The 14,807-nt window shown below is 26.5% G+C and overlaps 2 protein-coding genes and 1 long non-coding RNA gene across 9 annotated transcripts in view; 2 read left to right on the top strand and 1 right to left on the bottom strand.

Moving 5' to 3' along the window:
• LOC124948777 lies at positions 1-2,842 on the top strand. Its single transcript, XR_007100831.1, has 3 exons — positions 1-620; positions 706-872; positions 1,166-2,842. It is a non-coding gene; the product is annotated as an uncharacterized LOC124948777 (long non-coding RNA).
• The window catches only part of LOC124948772 (speckle-type POZ protein B-like), a 24,884-nt gene continuing 12,555 nt past the window's right edge, over positions 2,479-14,807 (bottom strand). For 2 of the 5 annotated variants that reach the window (XM_047492923.1, XM_047492924.1), the window contains exons 2-6: positions 4,668-4,858; positions 4,260-4,558; positions 3,971-4,195; positions 3,368-3,515; positions 2,479-3,301 (exon numbers count right to left, since the gene is read on the bottom strand). In XM_047492923.1, coding sequence (XP_047348879.1) covers positions 3,033-3,301; positions 3,368-3,515; positions 3,971-4,195; positions 4,260-4,558; positions 4,668-4,845 — 1,119 coding nt within the window. In that variant the 5' untranslated portion in view covers positions 4,846-4,858 and the 3' untranslated portion in view covers positions 2,479-3,032. Of the gene's footprint in view, positions 3,302-3,367; positions 3,516-3,970; positions 4,196-4,259; positions 4,581-4,667; positions 4,859-4,979; positions 6,344-6,473; positions 7,581-14,807 lie in introns of those variants that run through there. The other 3 variants (XM_047492922.1, XM_047492925.1, XM_047492926.1) reach the window with 3 other exon arrangements.
• The window catches only part of LOC124948771, a 7,330-nt gene continuing 994 nt past the window's right edge, over positions 8,472-14,807 (top strand). For 2 of the 3 annotated variants that reach the window (XM_047492921.1, XM_047492919.1), the window contains exons 1-8: positions 8,472-8,568; positions 8,693-8,800; positions 9,300-9,684; positions 9,793-10,230; positions 10,316-10,476; positions 10,564-10,784; positions 14,374-14,536; positions 14,615-14,722. In XM_047492921.1, the coding sequence (XP_047348877.1) occupies positions 8,711-8,800; positions 9,300-9,684; positions 9,793-10,230; positions 10,316-10,476; positions 10,564-10,784; positions 14,374-14,536; positions 14,615-14,722 (1,566 nt within the window). In that variant the 5' untranslated portion in view covers positions 8,472-8,568; positions 8,693-8,710. The remainder of the gene's footprint in view (positions 8,569-8,692; positions 8,801-9,299; positions 9,685-9,792; positions 10,231-10,315; positions 10,477-10,563; positions 10,785-14,373; positions 14,537-14,614; positions 14,723-14,807) is intronic. The other variant, XM_047492920.1, reaches the window with a different exon arrangement.

Raw genomic sequence — 14,807 nt, forward strand, 5'->3', positions numbered from 1 at the left:
AACTTAAATTAAAAAAAAAAGAAATACAACATCGTATAATCAGATCTTATCACGTGGAAGTTGCTATTTTTGAAGAGACTTATCGGGTAACGACCTATTCTTTTATATTATTACGATTATTTAAAAATGAAAGGAATAACAATCAACAAATGAAAATCTAAGTTCCGGGATGATATGCCACTTCGTGAGAATTCATGTCTCGACGCTAACCGCAAACGTTCAAAGTCTGTCCAATTGATAGAGCTCAACCATCCAAAACCGGAAGTTTCAGCCATCATTATTAAGAACGACCGGTCGTGCTTTCGCGGTTCTACAAATTACATCGGGATCCACGATTGGACTTAAACAAAATCCGTACACGCGAGTGCACGCCCATATTCGCACAATCGTTCTACCTATTCTAACCGCATAGTAGAAAGGACTTTTGTTTTCTATATATAATACGGATATATTTAAAAAAAGAACTCCTCTATAAAAGTCTAAATTCCCTCGACGATAAACGGATCCAGCTTAAGATAAAAGAAGAAGAAAAAAAGAAAAAAGAACAAAAAACCACCAAACCAAGGGAACCACACCCAAGGATCCTCCGTCCAAGAGTACTGCACAATAAAGACCTATAAGTATGAATATATAAACATAAATAAGAATTAAGAAGAAAAATAAGAATAAATAAAGCATATAATTCAAATTTAATTGACTGAACAGGTGGTCACGGAGCCTCAAAGCACCATGTGTGGCCGATTCGCGTATAAAAATTGCTCTGCATGCTGTTTCAAGAACAATTGAAGGAGAAAAGAAAAAGAGGAAGAAAAATTTATATGGAAAAATTTCCTGTAGAAATTTCAGATTGTTTAACCTCGAAAAATTTAAAGGTATACCAAATTTTTAAATTTAATTTTCAAATTAATTAAATTCAATTTAATTAAAGTAATATCAAATTAAAATTATTTTTTATTTAACTTTCGTTACGCTTATCTTAAATAAATTTTAAATAATCAAACACATCGTTTATTAAAAGTTTAAATATCGACTAATGATAGCCACGATATTTATTCGTGGCTATCATTAGTCGATATATATATATATATATGTCTGTATATAAAAATGAAATATAAAATTAAATATAATCGATTACGATTAATGAATGGAAAATTATTAATCGTAGCATTGTCACTAAAAAGTGAAGGAAGTATCGAAAATAAAATTAAAAGATTAGAAAAAGGTTATCAAGTAATAGCAATTGAAGGTGTTGCCGAATAGTCGATTTATTTTTACGAATATCTTTTAAACGTGACATTCTCATAATAATACGAACAATAAAACTTAGAATACGTGCATCAAAGAATCGATTAATATAATATATTGGAAGAGGATCTGCGTTTAGGAAAAATATGTTAATTACCTGTAATTAATGAGGACGATAAAAATTCCACGTTTAGCTGTCAACGTTCTAAAGGACAAAATGGTGTCGTATTTATTGCTAAGCTTTTCTTCGCACATGCGCAATAGTACATATTACGTTTCTTTTCATCTTCTTTTTTTTTTTTTTTTTTTAATTATTTTTATTTATACACATCATCATTTATTTGTATTTAACAATTAACACATGATTTTTAATAAAAAGTATTCTTTGATCGTACACACATACACAAGTATATATATAAAAGTATATTTTATATATATATATATCCTTTCACTTATAATATAAAGGTATTGATTCACATAGAATAAAGATGATTCCAAAAAAAAAAGCTATGTAGATAAATTAAGAAAAGACATATAAGTGAAAATAACATTCATATCTACTTTGATTGTAAAACGTTATTTAATGATAAAAGATTTTCATTTCAGAATAAATATGAAATTTGGATAAATTTTCAAAATGATTTAGAATATCCTGATCATACATGCATATTTATATAAATTATAGAAAATATAAATTTACCTGAATATATAATAAAAGTTATAATAGAAAATATAATAACAGATCAGACACTTATTGAGACATATAAAATGTATGTACCTCAAGAAGTTTGTAGACCAACAATTGGAATGGGTTGCGTATATAATATATATATATTGTATATGTATACAAGTATAACTAAAAACATTCACAAATATATAATTGAAAATAAACTTTTTTTATAATATTTTTTTGAGAAAAATCTTCTCGTGAAAATGAATCCTACTTTAGAAGTAGAAACGTTGGTGATATAATAAAATTATAACAAATATATGAAAGTTCAGTAAAAAGTTGTGTGTTATTTAAAGGAAATAGAAATATATATTTTATGTAGATAATAAAAATTTTATGGAGATATATGTATCAGTTGATTGATTCTATAATTCTAAGTTTTAATCAATTACAGATATAACAGGTTACTTTAATAATTTTGAAGTAAACTTTGATAAATATGAACTCTAAATGTGATTAAGGATTATATTCTGTTGTAATAAAATAATTGTCATAGTCATATGTGAAATTTATAAGAGTTTTTATGTTTTATATAACAAATAATAAGGATGAAAACTATTTGCTGCACAGTAGCAGCAAAATACAAACATAATAGATTTTAGTACATAGCTGAAGTAATAGGTGTATACTATATGATTTTTTGTATTTATTTTTTACATTATAAAACTATATCTGTAATATACAAGTCTAACACATTGTAACTGTTTACAAAATCTTTTGGTTTTAGAGCACAAACAATTCAATGTTCACTAGATTTCATACTACTCTACAAGTGAACAATTTTGTTTTATATTTTTCTTCCTTTTCTTTTTTTTTTTTTAAGAAATAATTTGTTATTCCTTCTTGTAAAGTATATAAATATATAAATATTTTAAAATTTGTCATATGAATATAATGATATGAGATAAAAGAAATTAAAATATTTTTCAAATGCTTTATAAAACTTAAAAAAAAAAAAAAATGATGATATCATCTTAAAAAAAAAACAACAGTTTAAGTAATAATCACAAGTATTATCACTTAAACTTATCCATTGAAGTAGAATAATAGACTAAATTTAATTACTCAGTTCACTATCATCTATGTTACTAGATCTAGAACTTCCTATTCCAGCTTCGCAAACTTCATTGAATAATTCAGGATTCATTTGTTCCATCATTTTCCAAGCTAAACTTTTATTAAGTACTGTTAAATTTTCTTCGCAATAAACCAAGCTAGCTCTTTTCAATACTTCACAACCAAATTCATCTGCTAATAACAATCGATTAGCTATATTATATGGAGTTATAGTTTCTATTAAATTTCTTTCACAAAGTTCTTTTAAACCTAGAAAATTAACGATTTATTGGAATTTATCATGTGTTCACATTTAATCATTGTTATCATGAATACCTTGTAAACAAAAACGTTCTGCCAAACATAACAATTGAGATGCAAGATTATCCAAATTATCGACATGATCACTGTAAATATAACGTAGAAGTTCTTCCGTTGTGTCCTTAGAAATGTCTAATAATTCCAATGAATATAAATATTGATCCTATGAAGTGAAAAATGAGATGATGTATTTTAAATAGAAGAGAAGAGAAAATAGAAAGTTTCCTTTTTTTTTTTTAAATTAATAATGTTAATTACTCACCTGTCAAAAAAAAAAAATATATATATATGTTTTCATTTTAATTGCGATTAAATAAGTCATAATAAATATTTTAACAACAACAAAAAATAAATCACAAATTTTAAGTAAAATATATTTAAATACAGATTATTGAAAATAATATAATAATAATTAAAAAATATGCAAGAATATAAATGTAATGATCATTTCATAGTACTGTTCTAACAAATCATAAATAAAATAAACAAAATAAAAGAAAATACATATACAAAGAAAAATAGGGAATGTAAAACGTAGAAATATTTTCAGCATTTTCATTGGATTTTTAGTTACTAAAAATTTTTAGTTATAGGCATCTAGTAACGTCGAAGGCATACTTCCTTATATCCTTTCTGTTCTTCATCTCTTTCCAATTCGTTATTTTCAATTCTTTCCAACTCAGTTTTTATTGGATAAACGGATACAGGAGATAACATTTCTGCTAGAACATTGCTACGAGCAGTTATTATGCTACTGTGTACTGGTATTTCTATGCCAGCCAATCCACCACAAATTAGTTTAGTGTCAGCTGTACGTGAATGTTTCAATAATCTAGCCATATCCTAGAAAATTGGCAAGTTAGTGAAACTCATAAAAGTCCAATAAAATTTCAAATGCGTATTATACCTGTGACAAATTATGTTTTTCACTTTCACATTGTATTATTTGTATTTTTACCATCAAGTCGATCTCGCCATTTTTCTTCAGGTGTCTGTCAACGATGGACAAATCTCTATATCCAAGTGAAATAATATCACTATTTGATTTTAATTCCAATATGGTTCTGCTAACATGGCAATATTCCCAATGTTTAACATTGGCATTGAATACAGCAAATTGAAAACGTATTTTTACTTGTTCAGCCTCCTTTACGATGCAATTCAATATATTCAAACACAATACTACTGGATTTTTGATTCTCTTGCCTATTAGCCAGGAAAGATATGTCTGCATTTTTAACAATTATTTACCTTCCAGATAAATACTTTCAATATTACATAGATGATTAATTATAATATTTTTTTAATTTCTCACCTTCGGGTCCTTTCCAAAATCTAATAGATAAATTCCATGTACTTTGAATACCATTTACGTTCAATTCAAAAGATGGACTATCGATCGAGCTATTTTTCGAAATAGTTTTCTTATAATTTGCAATAGACCAGGTATATTTGAAAATGATATCTGAAACTGTTGGTACCAAAAGCTCCATATTTCAGTTTGATCTATATAATAAAAAAGAAAAGAAAAAAAAAAAAAAAAAAGAAAAAAAGGGGGAAATAAAAAAGAATCGTTAGAACGTGAGTCGAACATTTTATAAATATATGAATTAAATTTAAATTTTACGCTTGTAGCAGGACAAATGTGCGCGCGCTTGTGATTTCGCACGAAATGTCGACGAATTCAAATTTTTGTATTTGTTCGAAATGCTAAAATCTGATCGTTTTCGTTAGTTTTTTTAGATCCAAACGATTTCATTTTTGTCAAGATGAAAATCAATATAGCTTGTTGACATTATCGAGTAGAAGCCTACTTTCGCATGCGGACGAATGCGAGTATTTAATCAATCGACCGTGGAAGTAGCTCGTAGGGATCGCGTGTTCAAATACACCTAATCAAGCTCAGTGCAATTTTGCAACATTACACACGACATTACACACGATCTTCTACGCGACCTGTTCGAGAAATACATATATTCCCACGTGCTCGAATGCTATGTATTATATATAAGTATGTTCTCTCTCTCTCTCTCTCTCTCTCTCTCTCTCTCTCTCATTCTCCTTCTCTTTTTCTCTCTTCCTTTGGCAACGATTTTAGTGCTGAAATTACAGCGGTAGTTTACGATCTTTGATTTTAGTTGCCAAAAACCTGCATAGCTTTAATACTAGTTTCTCTTTGCTATTTCCGTTTGAGCTTGTTTTCAGTTTGTTTTATTTGCTCAATACTCACATATCTCAAGTCACAATAGAATAGAATATAATAGATTTTTTCTTTTCTTTTTTCTTTTTTTTGTTTTTTTTATTAGAAATAAGTCAAATATACATGAAATGGAAAATAATTAATAAAATTATCTCTTTAGAGAATAACATCGATTTTTAAACGTATCCAATTTTAATCCTTTGCCAATAATTAGTTAATTTAAAAACAAAAAAAAAAAGAAAAAAAAATCAAAAACAAAGGAAATTAATAAAGTATATTTAACGTGTGTATCGATTGGAAATTTTGAAATTTTTACACTTTTTTTTTTCAAAGCTTCACTTTATCACATTCCTCGCTATAAAATTATAATATAAATTATCAACCATTGATAAGTGACTCGTACATATTATTTTATAATGATATCGTTTCAATATCGATTCTTCAAATTATCGCAGGAAATAAAACGTTATCATTTCTAATTCCGTTCGCAAAAACATGTTAAGAATATAGAGTACCAAGAGCAAATGACTCTTAATTGGATTAATTAACGGGATAGTTAGAACGAATGACGCTTAATTGAAAGTAGACGATCCGAAAACACTACTAAAAGCAGATATCTCGTAATTATGTGTCGCAATGAGTCGATCAACGATTTCTTCGTTATATACAATAACGACGAATAACATACTATTCGACTTAAGAAAGAACGATCATTTGGAAAATTATTAGTTTGTAATAATTATAAAAATAAAAATATAAAAATTTCTAGATTATTATCAATTGTATTTTAAATATATTTCATGTATTGAATGCCAATTCATAATGTTTAATAATCCAATTTTAATTTATCTATATATATATATGATAATGTTATTGCTTTATCTTTTTTAAATAAATAACAATAATAAAATTTACACTCACGTTAAGGCACATATATATATAAATGCATACACACGCACACACACATATATATATATATATATATATATATATACTTGAAGTTTACTTTAATGTAAATGCGAGGATTAAATATTCACTCGAAAATAATATTCTATATAAAGAAAAATGCAACTTCTGACTTAAGAAAAATTGTCGACTAAATTATGCCGACAAAAATTTATAATCGTACAAATAATCGCACAAAACAAAAACACTTGTTATACTATTAAATGTCCAATAAAAACAATTATTTGATATAATTAAAAATAAGTTATCTCGCGAAAGAAAATGTAACGATATTCGTACAATGCGAGTACTTCAAACCAACTGAGAGTTTGGATCATCGTCGTGAGGATTATGCGTTTCTCTACGTCCACTTAAAATTGTTACACATGCAAATACATTGTGTGTGACGTTTATAAATGGAACTAACTTCGTAAAAGTACTTCACTCTCATTTGAAACAATGAATAACTTTATTTACATTTTTCAATCATTTGATTTTATTGAATAAGTTGTAATCATATATATCATACAAAAATAAAAGATAAACGTAGAAAAAAAAGAAAAAAAAAAAACAAAATTCATTGTATTCTTTTATTTCTTTTAATTTAATTTTCTTTTAATGTATGTTCATAAAGTGGATAAAATTTAACATGTAAAATGAAACAAAGGTATATAAAATGTAATCCATGGTATAGAATTATCTAATGCTTTCTGATTTCATTAATAATTATCATTTAAGGGCTTTACAAGGTAATTCGCATAAGTTTCGAAATTAAAATTCGTTCAAAATTTTGAATATGTTTCAATTAAATTTAAAATAATAAAATATTATATTCCTCTAACCTTGACATTCCTTTTGACCAATCACAACAAATTTCCGATCAGATGATGTTTTCGCATTCATCTGATTGGTTAACTGTTTACATTGTTAGGATATATAGAAACAAGATTCAAGTTTTTCGATGTTTTTCAATGAAACAAGCGATCTGTGAAAAGGTTCACGAAATGTCACCTTTAATAATAACGTATGATCGAAATATACTTGGAAATCATGAAATCATAATTATGTCATCTAATAATCATCGTTAAAGATTAAATTATAAAATTGAAACAAATATATATATATATATATATATATATATATGTGATAAAATAACAGCTTGGAATATAGCGAGGAAAAAAAGGATGATTTTAAACCTATATATTTGAACATCAATAATCCGTATAAATTCTAAATAAGAAAATAGGCCGACCGATCTATATAATTTTTTGGAAAATTTTTTTTATACTAAAACAAACGAGAAAAAGAAATTTTTCCCTTGTTTCCACACAAAGGATTAATTTCTTTTTTTTTTTTTTTTTTTTTTTTTTTTCATAAATATATATCAATTTAAAATAAAAGGATTATTGATTCCTTATTTATGGACAAAATAATTAATTTCGTTGTTTATAATCTTTTATATGGAGTTTTACATCATTAGAACGAAAGAAAATCTTCATTATTATTAATTATAAATTAAATAATTCGAAAAGTAATATTCGTTTTAGAATATTATGAATCGATTAGTTCAAAATTGTTTTTCTTTTATACAAAATAATACCCATCATTCTAATGGTTATGAAATTTTATTGGTTACTTTTTCGATTTATAACTACCACTCGTTCTAGGACACCATACAATTTTATTTACTAAACCGTTTCGATTCTATTGGAATTCTAATACTATAGGGATTGTACAAATGGTATTGATTGGTTTATGGTTTTTAGACTACGTGAATATAAAGAATTTTCTTTTTTTCAAGCTTCCTGTAAATTTCATTTACTCTTATTAAGATTTTTGAATTGTTTCTTTTCTCTTTAATAAATTTACGTTTTTATAATTTATATTGATTTACTTTTATTTAATTTAATCATGATTATTAGAGATTTCACTAATTTGACTTTATTGGTACTTGCTTGAAATTCCAGGCAGATTTTTAGTATATAAGCACGTATATTCTTTCATCTTTCTTTTATTCGTCTCGAGAAGTGGCTGTATAAGGAAGTGGTTAGCTTTAGACCAGGTCTAGTGAGTATGTATAGATTTATACGATTTATAATAGAAACGCTTTCTGTTACTTAATCCAAATATATATATATATATATCATTATTTATTTTTATAATTAATATATGATCTTTTTGTTCGTTTTTTATAGATTCAATTGTGATTAAAAATGAATATATCAAAGCAAACATTGTTATCGGCTTTATTCGGTATTAGTTTTGCAAATTTAAGTTTCTCTATAATTCATTGGTGGTTGAAGGTAAAATAATGATTTTAAGAGAATATACAAAATGTCCTGGAATAAGTAAAAAATATTTTGGGTAGGGCATATCAAAACAATAAAAAAAAGTTTCTATAAGTTTATGTCCTATTTGACTTTGTTTTCTATTTAAATTTAATTTTCAACAAACTTTATCTGCTTATTTTCGTAACAGATCTTCGAAATGACCTTTTTGTATCTGAATATAATTCTATAGACATCTTACCAATGATAGTTTTATTCTTTACATATGTCCAGATATTGCTCGGGTTTTTTGGAAACTTTGTTCAATTCTTTCATTTCATCAAATTTCATCTATCTAATAAAAGAATTATTACAATACATGATACAATTTGTAAAAAAAGTCAAATAGGGCATACATTTATATAAAATATTTTTGTTTAGATATGCTGAAGTCAGCCCTAAAATATTTTCCATTTATTCTGAGACGCCCCGTATATATTGTAGTATATTTACCATAATTTTATTCATTTTATAGCATAATGATAAAAAAAAAGACTATATACTTATCGATAAACATACATTTAAAAAAGTCATTAAATTAAGAAGAAAATATGTACCCACCATATTACAAAAAATACACGAGATAGAGGAAATGTCTAGCACTTCCATTAATTTCGAAGATGATAATATACAATATCCTGATCGTACGTGCACAATTACAGGAACTAAAGCAAATATAGATGTAGCTGTAGCTTTGATAGAGAGTAAAACAATAGATACAGAAATGATTAAAACATATGAAATAATTATATCTGAAAAGAATTATGAAAATATAATTACATTATGTGAAAGTAATTTAAATGAACCAGAAAAGCAAAAAAAAAGATATGTAAATATTATTACAAAAAAATCATTATTAGGTACTGTATTACTATTAAATAATATTTTTTAATACTTCCTTTTTCATAGAAAATTAATATCTCTCAATGAATGTGTACAATTTATTAATTTAAAGAATTATTTCACAGATAATAAAATGAAAATATTAATAAAAGGTCACTTTTCTCAAATTGTAAACACATTTGATTATCTTGAAATAAAGTTAGAAGAACTGAAATATAATGAAAATGAAGTACTAGAAGAGGAATATGTAAAAAAGAAAATAGAAGGACAAGAATATAGAGAAATAAAAGTAGAAGAAGAGAAACCTATGGTAAATGAAATAAAAATACAGGAATATAGAGAAAAAGAAGTAGAAGAGAAATCTGTGGTAAATGAAATAAAAAAACAGGAATGTAACGAAGAAAAAGCGATAGAAGAGGTTCCTATGACAAAGGAAATAAAAGAACAGGAATATAAGGAAAAGAACGTTGAAGACGTTGAATCTATGACAAAAGAAAGAATTTCCCCTGTCGATGAACCTTCTACAATATCTATAAAAACACAAGGAGAATTAATTTCATATGGCAAGTTTATAATTAATGTATAAAAGTTAAGCAAAAAGTTTGATCTTATTTACAATAACTATAAATTTATATTTTATTTTTGTAGATAAAGTAACATCTGTAGACGTATATGTAACAAAAGTGTCTAGTTACCGTTATATATATTTTCGATTGGCTTCTGAAAATGAAGCTTTATGTAAATTACATGCTGATATGGCGAAATATTATAAAAATATTTTAAATCGCCAAGGCCATAGATTGGATACAGTCAGTATTATTTATGATTAAGGATTACATTCTATTATTGAAATAAGTGTTACAAATGAATTTATAAGAATTTGTTTTATGTAACAGATAAATAGAGGGGATATAGTAGCAGCAAAATCTAAAAATGATGGACAGTGGTATAGAGCTGAAATAATAGATATATACCGGACATATATAAATGTTCACTATATAGATTTTGGCTATAAAAAACTAATACACCAATATAATATATTGGGAATTCCACAAAATTTTTTGCAACTTAGAGCACAAGCAATTCGAGGTGGACTAATCTTTATTGGATCGTATAAGTACGTAATTTTATATTTTATATATTTTATTCATAGAACTAATCTATTCAAATTGCTAAAATGATTACTATAAATATATTGTGAAAGTTGTTAGCCTGTTATGTCTTTAGAAATGTTTAACAATATCAATGAGTATAGATATTGGGACTCTATGAAGTGACAAGTGAGATAATGTATTTAAGTAAAAGAGAAGAAAAAAGAATTTTTCTTTTTTAGATTAATAATATTAATTATACACCTGTGTAAAAAAATATATGCATTTTCTCATATGAATTACAATCACATAAATCAAAATTAATATAATATTTAGAGAAAAATATTACAAAGTTTTTAAATGAAATATATTTCAATACAAATTATTGAAAATAATATAGCATGTAGATTAAATAATAAGCAAAAATATAAATATTAATAATCTTTCTATAATACTGTCTCATCATAAACTAAATAAAGTATAATAAAAAAATACAGATTAAATGATAAATAAGAAATGAAAATGTGTATATTTCGTTGGGCGTATTCATTCTATTTTTAATTTGTGAAGATTTTTATTGATGAGCATTGAGTAGAGTCAAACGTGTGTACTTTCGTATATCCATTCTGTTTTTCATTTTTTCTTAATTCAAGTTTAGCTTTTATTAAAGAAATGAATATAGGAGATAACATTATTGCTAGAACATTGTTACAAGCAATTATTATTCTACTGTGTACTAGTATTTATAAGTGTCAGCCCATCTTTCATTAATTAATTTACTATCAGTCGTACGTGGATATTTCAATAATCTAGCCAGAAGACGAGTTAGAATGATTTACGAGTTTTATTTAAATACATCATCTCATTGACTTTTACTCAAATACATTATCTCATTGAAGAGTTAGAACGGGCATATAAAAGTCCAATATAAATCAAAATACTTTTCATTTTCATATTGCATTATCTGTAATTTGACAATCATTCTTCTTTAGATGTCCATCGATAATGGATAAATTTTCATACTCAAGTGAAATAATATTATAATTTGATTTTAATTCCAATATCGTTATTAACGCGACATTATTTCACGTATTGGCATTGAATCCAGCAAGTTGAAAATGTATTTGCACAATTGTTCCTACTCCTTCCCTTTCTGATGTAGATCAATATATTCAAATATTATACAATATTTTACTCGATTTATGATTCTCTTGCTTATTAGCAATAAGAAACATATGTTTGCATTTTTAACAATTATTTATCTTCCAGATAAGTACTTTCAGTATTAGATAAATGATTAATTCTAATATTCTTTTGATCTATCAATCACCGGGCCTTTTCAAAATCTAATAGATAAATTCATTGTACTGTGAAATATCATTTACGTTCAATTCGAAAGATGAACTATCGATCGAGTTACTTTTCGAAATAGTTTTCTTATAATTTCCAATAGATTATATATATTTAAAAATGATATCTGAAATTGTTGATATCAAAAGTATCCATATTCTAGTTTGATCTATATAATAAAAAAGGAAAAAAACAAACAAGAGAAATAAAAAAAAAAAAAAAAAAAAAAAAAAAAAAATCGTTAGATCTTGGGGGGGGGGGGAAAAAAATCGTTAAAACATTTTATAAATATACAAATTAAATTTAAATTTCATGCTTGTATTGCAGGACAAGTGCGCGCGCGCCTATGGTTTCGCACGAAATGTCGACGAATTCAAATTTTTGTATTCGTTCGAAAAGATAAAATCTGATTGTTTTCTCTAGCTTTCTAGATCGAAAATGATATCGTTTCGTCAAGATGGAAATCAATATAGTTTGTTGACATTGTCGAGTAGAAGCCCACTTTCGAAAGCGAATACAAATTTAATCAATCGATAGTACGAGTAGTAGCTCGTAGGTAGATCGCGTGTCCACATACACCTAATCAAGCTCTGTGCAACTTCGTCACGATACACACGACGTTACACGCGACCTGTTAGAGAAACATACGTATTCCTATGTTCTAGAATCCTGTGCAGTATATATATATATATATATATATATATAAATGTGCGCGACTCCCACTATCTCTGTCTCTCTCTCTTTGTCTCTCTCTCTCTCTCTCTCTTTCTCTCCTGCTCTGTTTCTCTCTTTGGCAACGATTTCAGAGTTAAAATTACGTTGCTGGTATACAATCTTTGATGTAGCCTTGTGAGTTGCAAGCATTATGAGTCTTTAATACTATCTCACTGCCAAAAACTTCCATTGCTTTGCTTTACTTTGCTTTACTTTGCTTTGCTTTGCTTTGCTTTGCTCTAACTCTCCTTTTTCTATTTCCGTTTTAGCTTGTTTTAAACCTGTTTGTTGTGAGCTTTCATCCTAAACATCTCGACTCACAATGGAATGATTTTGTGAAGAGTAGAATTATGTACTATAGATCGATAAAAAAATAATTACAAGAGAATTTACTTAACGGATAAGATTATTTTACATGTGTAATTCGATTGATAAATAATTTACAAAAAAATGAAACAAAATATATTTGATAAAATATTATTTTGTGGAAATATCGATTTGTTGGAATTTTGGCTTTTTTTTTTTTTTTTTTTTTTTTTTTTTTTTTTTTTTTTATTCTTACGTTGTATACACGAGAGTCCGTTCATAAAACATGTTAAGAATATAAGTTAACGAGAGTGAATAACTCTAATTGGATTAATTAACGGAATGAATAGTTGCGTCGAATGACGCTTAATTGAAAGAAGTCGATCCGAAAACCTCACGGAAAATGGAGATAATACCTCGTAATTATGTGTCTCAATGAGCCGGTAAATTATTTCTTCGTGTTTTTTTTTTCTTTTTTTTTTCTTTTGATTATTCCTTTCGTATATATTTTTAATCATTGCTGTTTTTTTCATCTTACTATACATGAACATACACACACACAAACATAACCGACTTGTCTAATTCAAGTGTATTCCAGTTTAATCGTAATAATTTTGACGTCTATTTTAGATTTCGAACACATTCTCTCTCTCTCTCTCTCTCTTTCTCTCTCTCAGGCACGTTCTAACATGTGAGGTTTTAATTGGACGTTAACAAGATTTCGGTCGGATTAGAGAATTCGAATTTACGCTTTCTAGCTTATCGAATTCATCCCTCCACAAGAAGTCATTGAGTATAGGAGGCTTTAGCGGTTTTGCAATCGTCGAAAAGTTTGACGTACATTTCGTGCTATTGATATCCGTTCTAATGCAATTTTCTCATGTCGTATTAAACGAACGAATAATGGATTATCACAATGTTTCATCTAAGACAAATATAATATATTTTTTCATTTCGAATATCTATTTATGAAATTAAATTAGAACAATATCTAATAAATTCGACTTAGTACATTTCATTCTTATACAATTTTCTCACATCGTATTAGATTAATAAATATTAATTGAGATATCGTATTAGATCAAAGATACGTAGAAAATTTTAGATTTTATCTATTTGTTAATTTGTATTTTGATTTATCTGTATGTTTCTCTCTCCCCCCCCCTCCCCGCCCCCCCCTCTCTTTCTCTCTCTCTCTTTCTTAATTGACACACATATCTCTTTTTTGTATCTTCTCTAATTTAGACAGGAAAGTGGATCAGAAGACCAAAAAAATAAAATCAAACAAATAATTAACCGATCTGCCGATAACATCGTTCGTATTCGGGGTTATGAAAGAAGATTAGAGTCTTTAGGAAAATTGTATCCTAAAAATTCACCCTTTCCATTAATCGAGCTCTATAATAAGGTAAAACGAATACACACATACACACACGGAATATATTAGGAAAAAAAATGTTTGACTATATTTAAATTTTCTTTCTAGGGTGGATCGGTAAATGAAAATTTGGTCGCGAAAGGTTTGGCAGATATAATGGATGAGGAATATTCACATTGTTATGTAATTCCATGGACTTTTACAAAATTTTCGAACGTGAGTATTTATATCTTATATTTTATATATTGTTAAATATCTAACTTTTTTGTTGTATTATATTTGTATAATTATGTTTACATAG

This window comes from Vespa velutina, chromosome 4, assembly GCF_912470025.1.
Source record: "Vespa velutina chromosome 4, iVesVel2.1, whole genome shotgun sequence".
Lineage (NCBI taxonomy): Eukaryota > Metazoa > Arthropoda > Insecta > Hymenoptera > Vespidae > Vespa > Vespa velutina.